This window comes from Schistocerca americana, chromosome 8 (genome assembly GCF_021461395.2).
Source record: "Schistocerca americana isolate TAMUIC-IGC-003095 chromosome 8, iqSchAmer2.1, whole genome shotgun sequence".
Classification (NCBI taxonomy): Eukaryota; Metazoa; Arthropoda; class Insecta; order Orthoptera; family Acrididae; genus Schistocerca; species Schistocerca americana.
In genome coordinates this window covers 100,476,292-100,494,772 of record NC_060126.1, presented here as the reverse complement: position 1 = coordinate 100,494,772, position 18,481 = coordinate 100,476,292, and the positions used below count along the sequence as shown (strand labels likewise).

At 43.5% G+C, this 18,481-nt stretch overlaps 1 protein-coding gene across 1 annotated transcript in view; it reads right to left on the bottom strand.

The window, feature by feature from the left end:
• LOC124544835 (beta-ureidopropionase) overlaps nt 1–18,481 on the bottom strand; it is a 164,754-nt gene that overhangs the window by 19,287 nt on the left and 126,986 nt on the right. The window contains exon 7 of the mRNA XM_047123536.1: nt 4,628–4,820. Coding sequence (XP_046979492.1) covers nt 4,628–4,820 — 193 coding nt within the window. The remainder of the gene's footprint in view (nt 1–4,627; nt 4,821–18,481) is intronic.

The window sequence follows — 18,481 nt, the reverse complement described above, 5'->3', positions numbered from 1 at the left end:
CCTGTTTGTTTCTATCCCTTCAGTTTAAAACTCACATCCGACTCAGAGTCATTGATGATATTGTCCCTTATCATTTAGCTACAATATAGCAGGTCAGCGACTGGAAGCAGTTAATTCCATAAATTATCTGTGAGTACGCATTAGGAGTGATTTAAAATTGAATGATCATATGAAGTTGATCGTCGGTAAAGCAGATGCCAGACTGAGATTCATTGGAAGAATCCTAAGGAAATGCAATCTGAAAACAAAGGAAGTAGGTTACAGTATGCTTGTTTGCCCACTGCTTGAATGCTGCTCAGCGGTGTGGGATCCGTACCAGATAGGGTTGATAGAAGAGATAAAGAAGATCCAACGGAGAGCAGCGCGCTTCGTTACAGGATCATTTAGTAATCGCAAAAGCGTTACGGAGATGATAGATTAACTCCAGCGGAAGACTCTGCAGGAGAGATGTTCAGTAGCTCGGTACAGACTTTTGTTGAAGTTTCGAGAACATACCTTCACCGAGGAGTCAAGCAGTATATTGCTCCCTCCTACGTATATCCCGCGAAGAGACCATGAGGATAAAATCAGAGAGATTAGAGCCCACACAGAGGCATACCGACAATCCTTCTTTCCATGAACAATACAAGACTGAAATAGAAGGGAGAACCGATAGAGGTACTCAAGGGTACCCTCCGCCACACACCGTCAGATGTAGATGTAGATGTAGATGATATGGAGACATTAGAAGAACAACCTCTGTTCTCTTCTCTGGACTCTCAATATCTAGTCCCACATTTCTATTACATGGTTCTCATCCACTCATTGAGCTACTTTCTTGGATGTTGATTTCTGTCTCTCTGATGGCTTAATAAAAACCTCTTTTCATATCAGGGCCACCCATTGCTACTCCATTTCATCAGCTGTCATACATTTTGTTGTGTCTAGACAAGACAGCCTAGACACAATGAGAGGAAGCCGAAAGGCACGCGCTAAGCTAAAGCAGGATGGTGTGAGGTCTCACACAGGATACGTAATGAATGCTATAAAGAAAAGTACGTAGCTTCTGGAATACTTAACTTTAATCCATCCTTTTGGTACATCTGGAGATTGTGGCGATACAAGTGAGACTCTTTAGATACATGCAATGTCACTAATGGCGCCTTGCTAGGTCGTAGCCATTGACTTAGCTGAAGGCTATTCTAACTATCTGCTCGGCAAAGGAGCGAGGCTTCGTCAGTGTAGTCGCTAGCTACGTCGTCCGTACAACTGGGGCGAGTGCTATTCCGTATCTCGAGACCTGCCTTGTGGTGGCGCTCGGTCTGCGATCACACAGTGGCGACACGCGGGTCCGACATGTACTAATGGACCGCGGCCGATTTAAAACTACCATCTAGCAAGTGTGGTGTCTGGCGGTGACACCACACATTTCACATTACAAACTTGACATCTAAGGATGTCACATCTGCAGTGGGAAGGACTTACCCAAGTATGCTGATTACTTTTCCAGAACCTTTAAAAACAGACAGTCTCTTGCACAGCTTGTCCAGAAACAGACTTATTTCCATGTTTCTTTTCATGACATGAATGAATGCCTACTTTAAATCAATTGCTTAACTTACTTCCATTCTCATGCAATATCACTCAAGCCACATAATTTGCCAGGGCTTCAGCTACCTCTCATCACACTCTAGTTGATGGACACCCTACTCCAAATTCTACCCTTATCTTCTAAAGCAGTATTAACACCCACACAATCTACATAACATCCTAGTCCACACCAGTCTTGAACGTCTTGAGTAAGATCTCTGTGAGTAATCCTAGGTTCATACATACACTCTGAAACAAAAAAAGGAAAGGTGCACCATGAAATAATTATGTGAATGGCATGGAAATCAGTAGATGTGATGCACACATGCTGACAAATAAATGATTACAGTTTCAGAAAAAATGGATGACTTGTTCAAGAGAAAGACTTCACAAATTCAGCAAGTCAGTAACACATTGGTCCACATCTGTTCCTTTGCAAGCAGTTATTCAGCTTGGCATTGATTGATAGAGTTGTTGGATATCCTTCTGAAGGACATGCCAAATTCTGTCCAGTCAGTGTGTTATATCATCAAAATCTCAAGCTGATTACTCCAAACATTCTCAATTGGGAAGAGATATGCTGAATTTTCTGGCCAAGATAGCATTTGGCAAGCATGAAGACAAGGAGTAGAAACTTTTGCCACATGTTGGTGGGGATTATCTTGCTGAAATGTAAGGTCAGGATGGCTCGACATGAAGGACAACAAAATGGGGTCTAAAATAGTGTCGACATACTGCTCTGCTCTGAGGATGCTGTGGATGACAACCAAAGGGATCTCGCCAATTGAGAATGCTTGGAGCAATATGGGCATGGTCCTCCAACCATCTCAGGATTTTAATGACCTAATGCATCTGTTGGACATAATTTGGCACAATATTTCTCAGGAAGGTATCCTGCAAAGACTAACAATCAATGCCAAGCCAAATAACTGCTTGCATACAGGCCGCAAGTGGACCAATGTGTTATTGACTTGACCAATTTGCGAAGATCTTTCTCTTGAATAAATCATCCAATTTTTCTGAAATCGCAATCATTTGTACAAGTACAAGTACATAAAATCTTCCATCTGTCCCAATCAAATAATTCTTATATGGTGGGTCACTTTTTTGTTTTAAGAGTGTATATCCATCACTTGGTACTAGAGTGTAGTCACTGCCACTTCTTATCCATACAAAGGAAGCACCACAGCTGAAAGCAGCCTCGTCATATACCTAAGCCACAGTGTTTTCTGTCGATATGACAACAAAATAGACTTCTACATGCACGGACAGCCACCACCAAACAGTGGCCAACCACAAACTTACACTGCTGCTTGATGAATGTGCAGCACTGTTCCTCACAGTTTTTTGTAGACTTATTAGTTCATCTGCACTGTTCTATCTAAGGGTGCAAGAAAATTCCACAAACTGGCTTATTTTTCTTTTATTCTGTAATAATGAGATAAAATAAATGAAATTAATATTGTCTTTCTTTTCATTCTTGAATTATTTTTCTCATTAACCACAGGCAATTGAAATGATTCAATATAGAAAACAAGATACTATTTCCATATTAACTGTATGCACTTGTAAAGAAATTTCACAGTTACACCACTGGCAATTAAAAGTGCAACACAATGAAGACAGTGCACAACAAATGTCAGACTGGCATGTAGTGTACTACATGATTGGATAACCAAATGATTAGCATTTCTGCAGAATCACATGAAGTGAGTAGGAGTCACACCTTCTGCATTTTGTATTTAAGGAGATAATATGCAGAAATCACGTACAATTGCTAAGTTTTGTGAGAAGATCATGGCGCTCCTCATGTAAAAAGGAGAAATGTCTACCAGCACTGTCTGATTTTGACAGTGGCACAGTTGTGGCCTACTGAGACTGCTGTTCACCATTCTGCGATATCGCTGATCACACTGGACAAGATCCCATGACTGTCACACAAATATGGAATTGATACGTTCAGGATGGCGATACTTGATGCCATGCTGGACCTCAAGTCCCCCGTAACTAGTACTAGAGAGGACAAACATACTGTTTGTTCAGCTGTGCATGATGATACAGTAGTCACGAAATGCGCTTGTAGCAGCAGTGTAAGTTTGTGGTTGGCCACTGTTTGGTGGTGGCTGTTCGTGCATGTACTGCAACATGAACTGCCAACTCCGCTGGCAGAATGTCAGAGGTAGTTCAGGGATATTTTCTAAGTATTTTGGTATGGTCTCTGATGACCAATTACAGACTAATTTATATCATTTGATATTTTTTATTATCATTTATCTTTCTATCTCAGTTGAACTGAAAATATCTGCACAACAGTGTTAATGTCAGTGGTATTTGCTGTCTGTCTTGTTTGGAAAGAAACTTGGTCTAGTCACTCACGGTACTTGCTGTTGACAACAGTAATGTCCATTTCACTGTTCACCCTCAAGCTTGCATTTAGTGCTACTTAGTTCTGTCCCAGATCTGTTTTTTGGCAGTATTAGTTGTATGTAAACAGTGACATACAGCAGTACGGATAGGCTTACTGATCAAGACATGGCCAAGATGTACCTCATGTATGAATTCCCTGAAAGCAGAAGAGTGGTACAATGCTGCTATGCTGAATTCTTCCTGCAGTGATGAAAGCCTGAACACAGTACTTTTGCATCTGGGTGCCTACTTTGTGTTTTGTGTTATATGAGCACAGTACATTGAGTCACTTCAATGTGGCTGAAGGCTCATTTTCCATGCTGATTTGGCAAAACTACTCAAATTTCTCACTCCAATGAAACCTTCTCAACTTGTTGGCACTTTTAGAGTGGCTCCCAAAAGATGACTGGCACTAGAAATCCCAAGATAGATAGATAGATAGATAGATACATAGACAGTGAAACTTTTTACAATACGGTAACGAAGAAATGACAGGTTGGAAAGGTGGATTATAACTGTTACAAAAGCAAATATCATTAACATACCATAAGAAGGAATCAAATGTCAACTAATTGTTATTATTGTCTTTGCACAAGTGATTAGCAATTAGAATAATATACAACTGCATTTTTAGTTTACTTGTTCTACTTACTGGTGTACGGCTACCATCTGGCGCTGCCACATAACTTGAACCATAGAAGTGGCCAAAGTCCTGGTGTGCTTCCCGACCATCACCTGAGGTAAACTTGTTTGGAAAGTATTCAGTGCCAACACGGTTGATTGCACAAGTAAAGTAGCTGTTGGCAATAGCCGCATTGCGTGCCTCTATCCCCCACAGTGGTTCACTGTAACAGTCATAATATAACTATTTAGTGCAAAATTGTCACCAAATAAGACCAATGGCTGCAAAATATCCCTACAACACAAACACAAATATAAGCACTTTTAATGTCAGATTACAGAACATACATATTAATGAGACTTGTTAGGTGAAATTTTCTCCTTCAATGTCTTCTTACTGATGATAACATATTTTATGCAGTATCAATCATGCATTGAGACATTATATCTCATAAATATAATCCTGAGAATGGGTTTTCCAGGGTTTGGATTGACATAAGTTACACATTAACTCAGAGAAGCAACCAATGCAAGATTTTTCTGCAAGACTGCTAACAATAAATTATGAGTAGTCTATTCTGCTCACACTGATATTTATGGGAATTACTTACATTAGAGAAGCAACTACTCTCAAACATACCACTGCTCTTACTCTTACAATAATCAACTTATTTTTACCTGCTACACTCATGTAATCCAATTTTTAATGGCAAGACCATGCAGCGGAAATGCTGAGTCACAAACAGGCACAACAAGAAAACTGTCAATAAAGCTTTCAGCCCACAAGGCCTTTGTGAAAAATAGATCACACACACACACACACACACACACACACACACACACACACACGTGACTGCAGTCTCAAGCTACTGTTGCCACAGTGGTTACAGTTGCCTGAGACAGGAGTCATGTGTGTGTGTGTGTGTGTGTGTGTGTGTGTGTGTGTGTGTGTGTTGTCCATTTTGGATGAAGACCTTACGGACCAAAAGCTTTATTTGTGACAGTCTTTTTGTTGTGCCCATCTGTGACTCAGATCTCTGCAATATGGCGAATGCAAACTTTCCTTTTCATAATATTGTCACATTCCATCCCGGATTTTTCATTGTTTGGTTGAAATGGCTAGACATTTCCAGAAGAATATGTGGGCCCTGACCATGACTTACAGATTACAAGCTACACATTAAATCTGAAGAAATTGCAGAAATGTATGAAATTAAGGAGATGAGACCTGTAAAAATTGAAAGAACCAGAGGTTATTTAGAGTTTTAAAGGGAACGTTAGGCTATGACAGACACAAATGAGGAAAGGAATACAATAGAATACAACCTGGTAGTTCTGGGAATGGAATACTGAAAAAGAAAAGGCTCAGTAGGAATCTTTGGATAACATATTAGATACTGATTTCATAAAATTGTGAGACAGAATGACTGGGCAGCACTTATCTTCTCGGGGTTAACTTGTTAACAGATACATACAAAACTAAAATAAATAATCCCAGCTTTCCTTAGGTTACAGAGGAATGGCAAGTCACTCAGACTGCAGGATGAGAGGTGCAGCTTACCTGATCTGGTTGTCTCATCTTCTATAATCTTAAGCCTAGTTCCTTTTATTAAACGGTTGGACCAACATTTGTTAAAAAATACGCACTACACTGCAGCACATAGTTTTCAGTTCCTTCACATGCACAATTTCAAGCAATGGAAAATCGAGGATGGAATGTAACAATATTACAAAAAGGATAGTTGCTACTCACCACATAGTGGAGATGCTGACAAGCAGACAGGCACAACAACAAGACTGCCACAAAATAAGCTTTTGGCCACCAAGGCCTTTGTCAAAAATAGATGACTGACAGACACAAACACACATATGCAACTCACACACATGACCATAGTTTCTGGCAGCTGAAGCCAGACTGCAAGCAGCAGCAGTAGTGCACGATGGGAGAGGCAACTGGGTGGGGGTAAGGAGAAAGCTGGGACAAGGAGGTGAAGGAATAGCAGGGTAGGGGTGGGGGACAGTGAAGTGCTGCTGGCGAGAATGCAGGGACAAGGTGGAGGCAGGGTATGGCAACTTGGTGCAATCGGGAGGTTAGCTGGAGGCAGTGGGGAAATGGGGGGCTGGGTAGCAGAAAAGGAGAAAAGGAGAGAAGTAAGGACACTGATTATGTTGGTGGTATAGAGGGCTTTGTAGTAATGAAGTGGGAACAGGGAAGGTGCAATGTGAGTAAGGGCAATGACTAAAGAAGGTTGTGGCCAGGAGGGTTATGGGAACACAGGATATATTGTGGGGAGAGTTCTCACCTGCACAGTTCGGAAAAGTTGGTGTTGATGGGAAGGATCTATATGGCACAGGATGAAATGAAGAATGTCGTGTTGGGCAACGTGCTCAGCAACAGGGTTCTCCAGGTGCTCCAGTTGTCTCTTGACTGCAGTTTGCGGGTGGCCATTCATGCGGACAGACAGCTTGTTGGTTGTCATGCTCACATAGGATGTGTCACAATGGTTGCAGCTTAGCTTGTAGATCACATGACTGGTTTCACAGGTTGCCCTGCCCTTGCTGGGATAGGCGATGTTTGTGACTGGACTGGAGTAGGTGGTGGTAGGATGTATGGCATAGGTCTTGGATGTAGGCCTATTACAGCGATATGAGCCACAAGGTAATCGGTTGGAATCAGGGGTAGTGTAGGGATGGACGAGTATATTGTGTAGGTTCAGTGGATAGTGGCATACCACTGTGGAAGGGATGGGAAGGACAGTGGCCAGGACATTTCTCGACAAAATAAATTTCGAGTGAACAGCCTGGTGTGAGTGTACAAAGGACACAATATTTTGGCAATTCACCTTGTTGCCACCATCAAGTGTGCTGATGTACTGCCAAGAGACAGCAGGCACGAGGTATATATCAGATTCCCCCTCCCTTGGGCACTCCCTCCGCCGTCCACACCTGGGAACTCTCTCAGCTGTCCGTGCCGGGGTTCAATGCCCAGCTTGTGGCCCAGCATCTGGTAGTTCCCTCATAGGTCCGCGCCCAGGGAGGTTTGCCAGCAGTGTTTCAGAGGTTCCTCCCCCTGCCCTCAAAGTCAGTACATTATGGGATATTTCTATCTTCTGCTTAATCCAGATAATGGCTGGTTCCCAAGCTTGGTTAAGGGAATAGCTGCTGTCACAATTCAGTTCAGGTTTTCTTATTCTGATCACTATAGCTTCTTTGATGATACAGTCCCAATATGTTGACGTTTGTGTTAGGACCTTGGTCTTGTCATAATCCATGCCATAAAGTTCTGACAGGCAATGATCGGCAATTGCAGACTTATTAGGCTGATGTAATTTCCGTTGGTGTTCACAGCATTGGTCTTCAATGGTGCGAATTGTCTGACCTATGTATTGGCATGGCTTGGTATTTTGTAAACCCCTGATTTACGTAAACCAAGGTCATCCGTAACACTTCCAAGAGTTGCTCTGATTTTAGTTGGAGGGCAGAAGATGGTTTTTACTTGATATTTGTGTAAAATGCGTCCAACTTTTCCTGATAAGACCCCACGAAACGGAATGAATGCCATGGCTGTGTTTTCCACTGGTTCTTCATTAGTTTCTGCCGGTTGTGTTATGAGTGTCAGACATAGAGCATCCCAGATTTACCTTTCCTTATAACCGTTACTCAGAGACAGGGACTTCCGATGGGCCAATTTTTGTTGGAGACTGTCCTCATCAGAGGCAGCGTGAGCTCTGTGTACAAGAGTTTTTAGCATGCCATTCTTCTGAACAGGGTGGTGGCAGCTATCCGCGTGTAGATATAAGTTGATGTGAGTTTTCTTTCTATACACGCTATGCCCCACCTGCTGTCATCTCGTCTTTTGACAAGAACATCCAAGAAGGGGAGCATCCCATCTGATTCTACCTCCACGGTGAACTTGATATTCTCTTGTTGAGAGTGCCTTGAGTTGAGATGTGTGAGAAATTCCATCAGCTTGTCAATTCCATGTGGCCAAATAACAAATGTGTTGTCCACGTATCTGAAGAAACAGGTAGGTTTTAGATGCACTGACTCCAAGACTTCTTCCTCGAAATATTCCATGTACATGTTAGTGACGATGGGAGAGAGAGGACTTCCCATAGCAACACCTTCGGTCTGCTTGTAGTAGTCACCATCAAATAGAAAATATGTTGATGTTAGAACATGTCTGAAGAGATCAGTGGTTTTCTCATCAAATTTCCAGCCGATGAGTTCCAGAGATTCAGGTAATGGAACCCTAGTAAACAGGGAAACCATGTCAAAGCTCACAAGTATGTCAGGAAATCTGAAGAGTTACGGATATGGTGTGGGCACGTCCCCACGTCAACAGCCGAGAGAGCGCCTGTGGCACAGATCGCAGAGGGAGCGCCCGAGGGAGGGGAAGGGGGAATCTGATATATACCTCATACCTGCCGTCCCTTGGCAGTACATCAGCACACCTGATGATGACAACAAGGTTGACTGCCGAAATATTGTCTCCTTTGTACACTCACACTAGGCTGCTCACCCAAGATTTATTTCGTCATGAAATACACCTGGAGAAATTGAAGAATAACAGGACATTTCTGATTTCAGGGCACGACAAAAGGCAGTCAAAACCCTGGCAGGGAATGTAATATATCTGCCGTCCGCAGATAGGAAAATCTCAGAGTGTGAGTTATTGCGTTTTTATTTAAACTAAAGTCTTTCTTCAAAATTTACAAAACAATATTCGTGAGGTAGGACTGATCCTCCAAGCCTACCAATAACTAAACCAGAGATTCTTCCAAACATGAACTGTCTGTAGTAACCATACAACTTCACCAAACCAAGCCCCGAGCGTCTCGTGAAGAGCGGCGCGGAGTCCACGTTGCCATCACCTGAGTCCGAGGACGAGTAGAGGCCCTGTGAGGATGGCTCCGGTACGCTGGTGGCGGTGGACGATGACGCAGCGGCTACGATGACACCAGTGGGCTCGCTCGGCGTGAACTGCCTGTCCAGGCTCCTGCGCCAGCCTAAATACTGCTTGGCGCATGGATATGGCTGGCTCTATTTGCAGTCATGTGTCGAGTGGAAGGAAAGAGGTCTGCAGCTGTGGCGACCTTTTGCGGCGCCGTGGACGCCCCTGGTGGTCTCTGGGAAGTGTCTGTGTTTCCGGGACGACCGGCCAGGCTGACCCCTACTCGGTCTGGGGCCCACTGTACCGGTCTGCTTCACGGGAAGCGAGAGTTGCAGGCGCTTAGTCTGGACACAGTAAAATGTAATTCAGTTGCTCCAGTCTAGGGTGGTACTGAGTTATGAGGGCAATGCTCCTCTGTGGACCGACAGTGAGGCTTTGGGATGTGGTGGATGACTGGAAAGATAAGGCATGGTAGATTTTTTTTGTACAAGGTTGGGAGGATAATTACAGTTTGTAAAGGCCTCAGTGAGACCTTCAGTATATTTCAAGAGGAACCACTCATCACTGCAGATGTGACAGTCATGGATAGGCTCCATAGAAGGGAATTCTTAATAAGAAATGGGTGACAGTTGTCAAAGCGGAGGTGTTGCTGGTGGTTAGTAGATTTGATATGGACAGGGGTTACTGTGGTGTCACCGCCAGACACCACACTTGCTAGGTGGTAGCTTTAAATCAGCCGCGGTCCCTTAGTACATGTCGGACCCGCGTGTCGCCACTGTGTGATCGCAGACCGAGCACCACCACAAGGCAGGTCTCGAGATACGGAATAGCACTCGCCCCAGTTGTACGACGACTTTGCTAGCGACTACACTGACGAAGCCTCTCTCTCATTTGCCGAGAGACAGTTAGAATAGCCTTCAGCTAAGTCAATGACTACGACCTAGCAAGGCGCCATTAACCATTTTAAGATAGAGTCTCACTTGTATCATCAAGGAATGCTGTAGACAAATAATGGATTAAAAGTTAAGTATTATAGCAGCTACGTACTTTTCTTGTTACCATTTATTACGTATCCTGTTTCAGACCTCTCTCTAGCCTAAGTGAGATTAACGCGTGCCTTTCGGCTACTTCAGTGTGGCGTAGCAGTCTTGTTACGCCACAACAGTTGGCGACGAGTCAACGGAAAGGGTCTTGTTCTCTCTAATTGCTTACATTTACTTGTGTCATGGCTTCGCCAGATGTACTGTCCGAATTTTATCGCTTGCAGAATCAGCAGACGCAGGTGTTATTGGATGCCCTTGGACAGCTCGTCCAGGGTCAACGTGCACTGCAACACGATGCGGCAGCCGCCGCTTCACCGCTACCGCAGCCACAACATGCAGTTGCACCGCCGTTTCGCAGTTTTGACGCGGCGCAAGAGACATGGACTGAGTGGTCACGCCAGTTTGGATTTCATCTCGCCGCATACAGAATTCAAGGTAATGACCGGCAGCCTCATTTATTGGCGTTTGTAGGGGTGCAAACGTACCGTGTGATAGTGAAATTATTTCCCCAACGCGACGTAGCAACTCTGTCCTACGAAGAAATTTTGTCGGCATTGGATGCCTATTTCAAAGAAACAGTTAATGTCGTTGCAAAGAGGTATACTTTCTTTCGTACAAAACGTACGGCCGGTCAAACTAATAGGGAGTGGGTTGCAACATTGCAAGGCCTTACAAGGGATTGTGCTTTTGAGTGTGAATGTGGACTCCCTTATTCAGATACAATGGTCCGTGATGCAATTGCACAGAACGTTTCTGATGTTCGCATACGGGAACAGATTTTGAAACTAGTTAATCCCTCCCTTCAGCAAGTGATAGACATATTAGATAGACAAGACACGCTTGACTTTGCTCAGGAATCTTTTGAAACTTCGCCAGCTGTGTGTAACATTAACCGGCCCGCCGGGCGCGCTGCGCGGCCCGGTAAACTGCCCTCGCGCACGTCCACGCAGCTGCCGCCACGCTCTAAACCAGGTGTGCCGCGCCAGCACACAAATGCAGTGAAATCATGCCCACGGTGTGCAACTAGACATTCACGTGACAATTGCCCGTCACGCCAAGCTATTTGCTTTTTCTGTCATAAGAAAGGACATGTTCAAAGTGTTTGCCAGAAAAAGCTCAGATCAGACAATCACAACAATTCCAGGCCCTTTGCTTCGCGCCGGAATCGAACCAAGAATACTCAGGCTCGTGAACCTTCGCCCATGGACATTCATGTAGTTAATTCCACTTTGTCCAGTGCCACTCTTTCTAACAGTGACTGTGTTCGTCCCACAAAAAGTGTGCGTCGACGTCGCCGGAAATCACGTCAATTAGCAAGTGATGCTGTACCTTTATCAGTTCAAATTGCATGAGACAGTCGCTCTTGTCGTCAGCAGGACAATAAACTTTTTGTACATTTGGACTTTAATGACAAGGTCATACCATTCCAACTCGATACCGGAGCTGCAGTTTCATTGCTCAATCACGATACGTACAAACAACTGGGCAAACCTCCGTTGCGTGCCGCAACTGTTAAGCTCACTACATATTCAGGACAGCAGATCCCTGTGTTAGGACAGTGCACTCTTCTTGCAACATACAATGTTGTTGTTGTGGTCTTCAGTCCTGAGACTGGTTTGATGCAGCTCTCCATGCTACTCTATCCTGTGCAAGCTTTTTCATCTCCCAGTACCTACTGCAACCTACATCCTTCTGAATCTGCTTAGTGTATTCATCTCTTGGTCTCCCTCTACGATTTTTACCCTCCACGCTGCCCTCCAATACTAAATTGGTGATCCCTTGATGCCTCAGAACATGTCCTACCAACCGATCCCTTCTTCTGGTCAAGTTGTGCCACAAACTTCTGTTCTCCCCAATCCTATTCAATACTTCCTCATTAGTTATGTGATCTACCCATCTAATCTTCAGCATTCTTCTGTAGCACCACATTTCGAAAGCTTCTATTCTCTTCTTGTCCAAACTATTTATCGTCCATGTTTCACTTCCATACATGGCTACACTCCATACGAATACTTTCAGAAATGACTTCCTGACACTTAAATCAATACTGGATGTTAAGAAATTTCTCTTCTTCAGAAACGCTTTCCTTGCCATTGCCAGCCTACATATTATATCCTCTCTACTTCGACCATCATCAGTTATTTTGCTCCCCAAATAGCAAAACTCCTTTACTACTTTAAGTGCCTCATTTCCTAATCTAACTCCCTCAGCATCACCCGACTTAATTAGACTACATTCCATTATCCTTGTTTTGCTTTTGTTGATGTTCATCTTATATCCTCCTTTCAAGACACTGTCCATTCCATTCAACTGCTCTTCCAAGTCCTTTGCTGTCTCTGACAGAATTACAATGTCATTGGCGAACCTCAAAGTTTTTATTTCTTCTCCATGAATTTTAATACCTACTCCGAATTTTTCTTTTGTTTCCCTTACTGCTTGCTCAATATACAGATTGAACAACATCGGGGAGAGGCTACAACCCTGTCTTACTCCCTTCCCAACAACTGCTTCCCTTTCATGTCCCTCGACTCTTATAACTGCCATCTGGTTTCTGTACAAATTGTAAATAGCCTTTCGCTCCCTGTATTTTACCCCTGCCACCTTTAGAATTTGAAAGAGAGTATTCCAGTCCACATTGTCAAAAGCTTTCTCTAAGTCTACAAATGCTAGAAACGTAGGTTTGCCTTTCCTTAATCTTTCTTCTAAGATAAGTCGTAAGGTCAGTATTGCCTCACGTGTTCCAGTGTTTCTACGGAATCCAAACTGATCTTCCCCGAGGTTGGCTTCTACTAGTTTTTCCATTCGTCTGTAAAGAATTCGTGTTAGTATTTTGCAGCTGTGACTTATTAAGCTGATAGTTCGGTAATTTTCACATCTGTCAGCACCTGCTTTCTTTGGGATTGGAATTATTATATTCTTCTTGAAGTCTGAGGGTATTTCGCCTGTTTCATACATCTTGCTCACCAGATGGTGGAGTTTTGTCAGGACTGGCTCTCCCACGGCCGTCAGTAGTTCCAATGGAATATTGTCTACTCCGGGGGCCTTGTTTCGACTCAGGTCTTTCAGTGCTCTGTCAAACTCTTCACGCAGTATCGTATCTCCCATTTCATCTTCATCTACATCCTCTTCCATTTCCATAATATTGTCCTCAAGTACATCGCCCTTGTATAGACCCTCTATATACTCCTTCCACCTTTCTGCTTTCCCTTCTTTGCTTAGAACTGGGTTTCCATCTGAGCTCTTGATATTCATACAAGTGTTTCTCCTTTCTCCAAAGGTCTCTTTAATTTTCCTGTAGGCGGTATCTATCTTACCCCTAGTGAGATAGGCCTCTACATCCTTACATTTGTCCTCTAGCCATCCCTGCTTAGCCATTTTGCACTTCCTGTCGATCTCATTTTTGAGACGTTTGTATTCCTTTTTGCCTGTTTCACTAACTGCATTTTTATATTTTCTCCTTTCATCAATCAAATTCAATATTTCTTCTGTTACCCAAGGATTTCTACTAGCCCTCGTCTTTTTGCCTACTTGATCCTCTGCTGCCTTCACTACTTCATCCCTCAAAGCTACCCATTCTTCTTCTACTGTATTTATTTCCCCCATTCCTGTCAATTGCTCCCTTATGCTCTCCCTGAATCTCTGTACAACCTCTGGTTCTTTTAGTTTATCCAGGTCCCATCTCCTTAAATTCCCACCTTTTTGCAGTTTCTTCAGTTTTAATCTACAGGTCATAACCAATAGATTGTGGTCAGAGTCCACATCTGCCCCTGGAAATGTCTTACAATTTAAAACCTGGTTCCTAAATCTCTGTCTTACCATTATATAATCTATCTGATACCTTTTAGTATCTCCAGGGTTCTTCCATGTATACAACCTTCTTTCATGATTCTTAAACCAAGTGTTAGCTATGATTATGTTGTGCTCTGTGCAAAATTCTACCAGGCGGCTTCCTCTTTCATTTCTGTCCCCCAATCCATATTCACCTACTATGTTTCCTTCTCTCCCTTTTCCTACACTCGAATTCCAGTCACCCATGACTATTAAATTTTCGTCTCCCTTCACAATCTGAATAATTTCTTTTATTTCATCATACATTTCTTCAATTTTTTCGTCATCTGCAGAGCTAGTTGGCATATAAACTTGTACTACTGTAGTAGGTGTGGGCTTCGTATCTATCTTGGCCACAATAATGCGTTCACTATGCTGTTTGTAGTAGCTTACCCGCATTCCTATTTTCCTATTCATTATTAAACCTACTCCTGCATTACCCCTATTTGATTTTGTGTTTATAACCCTGTAGTCACCTGACCAGAAGTCTTGTTCCTCCTGCCACCGAACTTCACTAATTCCCACTATATCTAACTTCAACCTATCCATTTCCCTTTTTAAATTTTCTAACCTACCTACCCGATTAAGGGATCTGACATTCCACGCTCCGATCCGTAGAACGCCAGTTTTCTTTCTCCTGATAACGACATCCTCTTGAGTAGTCCCCGCCCGGAGATCCGAATGGGGGACTATTTTACCTCCGGAATATTTTACCCAAGAGGACGCCATCATCATGTAATCATACAGTAAAGCTGCATGCCCTCGGGAAAAATTACGGCTGTAGTTTCCCCTTGCTTTCAGCCGTTCGCAGTACCAGCACAGCAAGGCCGTTTTGGTTATTGTTACAAGGCCAGATCAGTCAATCATCCAGACTGTTGCCCTTGCAACTACTGAAAAGGCTGCTGCCCCTCTTCAGGAACCACACGTTTGTCTGGCCTCTCAACAGATACCCCTCCGTTGTGGTTGCACCTACGGTACGGCCATCTGTATCGCTGAGGCACGCAAGCCTCCCCACCAACGGCAAGGTCCATGGTTCATGGGGGGGCCTGTTGTCTTATGGAGTTAAATTCTGAATGATGCAGGTCAGGTCAAGAAATTATACATTCAGCACTACTATGAAGTAAGAATATTGAGTAAAGCACATAACCAAAGATTTTGCAAAGGTGTCTCCAAGATCTTGAAATTCTTTATCTCTGTTCTCAGAACATTTAATCCTTAATGATACCTGTCACTAAAAATAAATATTAGTTTCAACTTAATTTTGATTTACATACCCACAATAAAAGAACAAAAATTAACTGCCACATAGACTTTACCTATTTGTATAGGTTTTAGAAGGACTTCTGCTGCTGAAAGGGTCATTAATGAAGTTCTGTCATAGCTCAAGTAATAAACTGAGAATATTAACAATTAAAAAAAAAATACTGCATTGAGTTAGCTTTTCAGGACCACAGTAGATTAACCGTACACTCAGGCGATACTTGGATGGGATCAGTATCCGAGTTCTCATAATGGACTATTAACTTCCCTAAGCAATTCCTCATTTAGCTTTCACACATTCCATAAAAGGAACATACTGCACTGGGAAAAAGGAAACAAGAACAAAAAATAACAATTGTCCTCAGCTGGCTGGTAACTAGCAGCTGGTCTAGTAGGGTGATATGAAACTGTGCACACGACAAAACATGTGACCAAACTTGTGCTCTCAATGGTTGTAACTACAGTGGCTGTCATCTAAACAACTAGCTGTCAGTCACTTAGTTATACTGATCTGGATATAAGTGGCAATGCTCACTGTAAACAGGCCTCTATTCTTATAGTGCACTGATATTTATTACAGGACATTAATTATTTGCATGGCCAGGCAGATACGAAGCTAGGACCACGAGATAAACAGGAATAACATTAATGACCTTGCAGACAATATTAATAGTAACCTCAGACTTTTGGCAGATGACCCAAGTTATCTATACCAAAATACTATCCAAAAGAAGCTGCATAAATATTCAGTCAGATCTTCATAAGATTTCAAAATGATGCAAAGATTGGCAACTTGCTTTAAATGTTCAGATATGTAAAATTGTGGACTTCACAAAACAAAAAACATAGTGTCCTATTACTGTAATACCAATGAGTCACTGTTGGAATCAATACAAATACCTGAGTGTAACACTTGGGATATTGAAATGGAATGATCACACAGGCAACATACAAGGGACAAACAAAACTTGTGTCATTTTACGTTCTTCGTTCTTCTACTGCAGTGAACTTGTTTGGTTTAGATTTATTTCAATTGTTTAACATGTCTATAGTAAATCAGGTCCTATCAGTGAATCAGACTGTGCCTTCAGACAGTGTTTCTCATCTGTGTGAAGAATTTGCAGACATTTTTGCACCAGGCCTTGGTTGTGCTAAAAACTATGAAGCACATTTGGAACTGGAAGTAAACGCGCAACCGAAAATTTTCAGAGCGCGCAATGTTCCTCACGCATTGCGTGATGAGGTCGCAAGAACATTACACGATTTAGAATCACAAGGTGTGAGTGAATGTGCGCAATGCCTCTTCCATTTCAGCTCCGCTTCATCACTTTCGCCGTACAGGTGTTCCGTTCGTCTGGACGACGGAATGCGAACGCGCTTTTCACCAGTTGAAATTGGCGTTGCTTTCAAATACTTGCCTTCCGCCAGTCGATCCCCAGAAACCCCTTTTGTTGATGGTTGATGCATCGGATTTCGGGATCGGTGCTGTGCTTGCGCACAAAGATGGATCGCATGATCGCCCTATTGCCTTTGCGTCCAAATTGCTCTCGTCTGCGCAAAGAAATTACTCGCAGATGGAGAAAGAAGTTTGGCTCTCGTCTTTGGTGTTACAAAGTTTCATGATTTCTTGTATGGTCGTCACTTTACCATCATCACAGACCACAAACCTTTGACGTCGCTTTTTCATCCGAACAAGCCTGTACCTCCGCGTACAGCGCAGAAATTCATTCGCTGGTCTATTTTCCTCTCGCAGTACCGCTACGATATCTTGTATCGGTCCACTGCTAAGCACGGAAACGCCGATGCGTTGTCCTGTTTGCCTGTTGCTGAGGATAAAGCATTCGATTCTTCCGAACTTGCTTGCATGTTCATTGATGCGGAAACCGATGACGTGGTCGAATCGTTTCCGATTGCCTTTTGTCGTGTAGCTACAGCCACAGCTGCTGACCCTGTCCTTGCTACCGTTTTGAGTTTTGTTGCTACGCAATGGCCTTTGTCAAAGTCTCGGATCGAGGATCTGTTGGTTCGCCAATTTTTGGCTCACAAGGAGAGACTTTTTGTTCGACGTGGTGTTTTGTTGTTGCGTTCTGATAATGATCAGTCCAGAGTTGTGGTCCCACGTTCGTTACAGTCCTCTGTTTTACGGCTTCTTCACCAAGGACATTGGGGTATAGTGTGCACGAAACAACTTGCTCGTCAGCACTGTACTTGGTTCGGAATCGATGCTGCGATTACGAATATGTGTTGTTCTTGCATGGCGTGTGTCGAACAAGAATCCGCACCGCCGCGGAAAGTCTTTGCATGGCCAAAAGCCACTTCCCCTTGGCAACGCTTGCACATCGATTTTGCTGGTCCATTCTGGAATGCTCGATAGTTGGTTCTGGTAGATGCCTTCAGTAATTCTTCTTTTGTTGTCCGGATGTCTTCCACGGCATCCTCCGCCACCATCCAAGCGTTGTCTGCTATCTTTTGCATTGAAGGTCTTCCGCAGACTATTGTTTCCGACAATGGCCCACAATTCATGTCCGCAGATTTTCAGTCATTCTGCCAGGCCAATGGTATTCAACATCTGACATCCGCGCCGTTTTCGCCTCAGTCAAACGGTGCCGCTGAACGATTGGTCTGGACTTTCAAGTCACAGATGTTGAAGTTGAAAGAGTCGCATTCTCGGGAGGACGCGTTGTTGCTCTTTTTGTCATCGTATCGCTCTCAGCCCCGAGATGGCCCCTCGCCGGCTGAGTTGCTCCACGGTCATCCTCATCGAACCTTGATGTCTTTGCTGCACCCGCCGCATCAGGTTCCTATGCAGCGGCAGACTTCTGCTGTTGCTCCAGGCGACGTTGTATTCTATCACAACTAT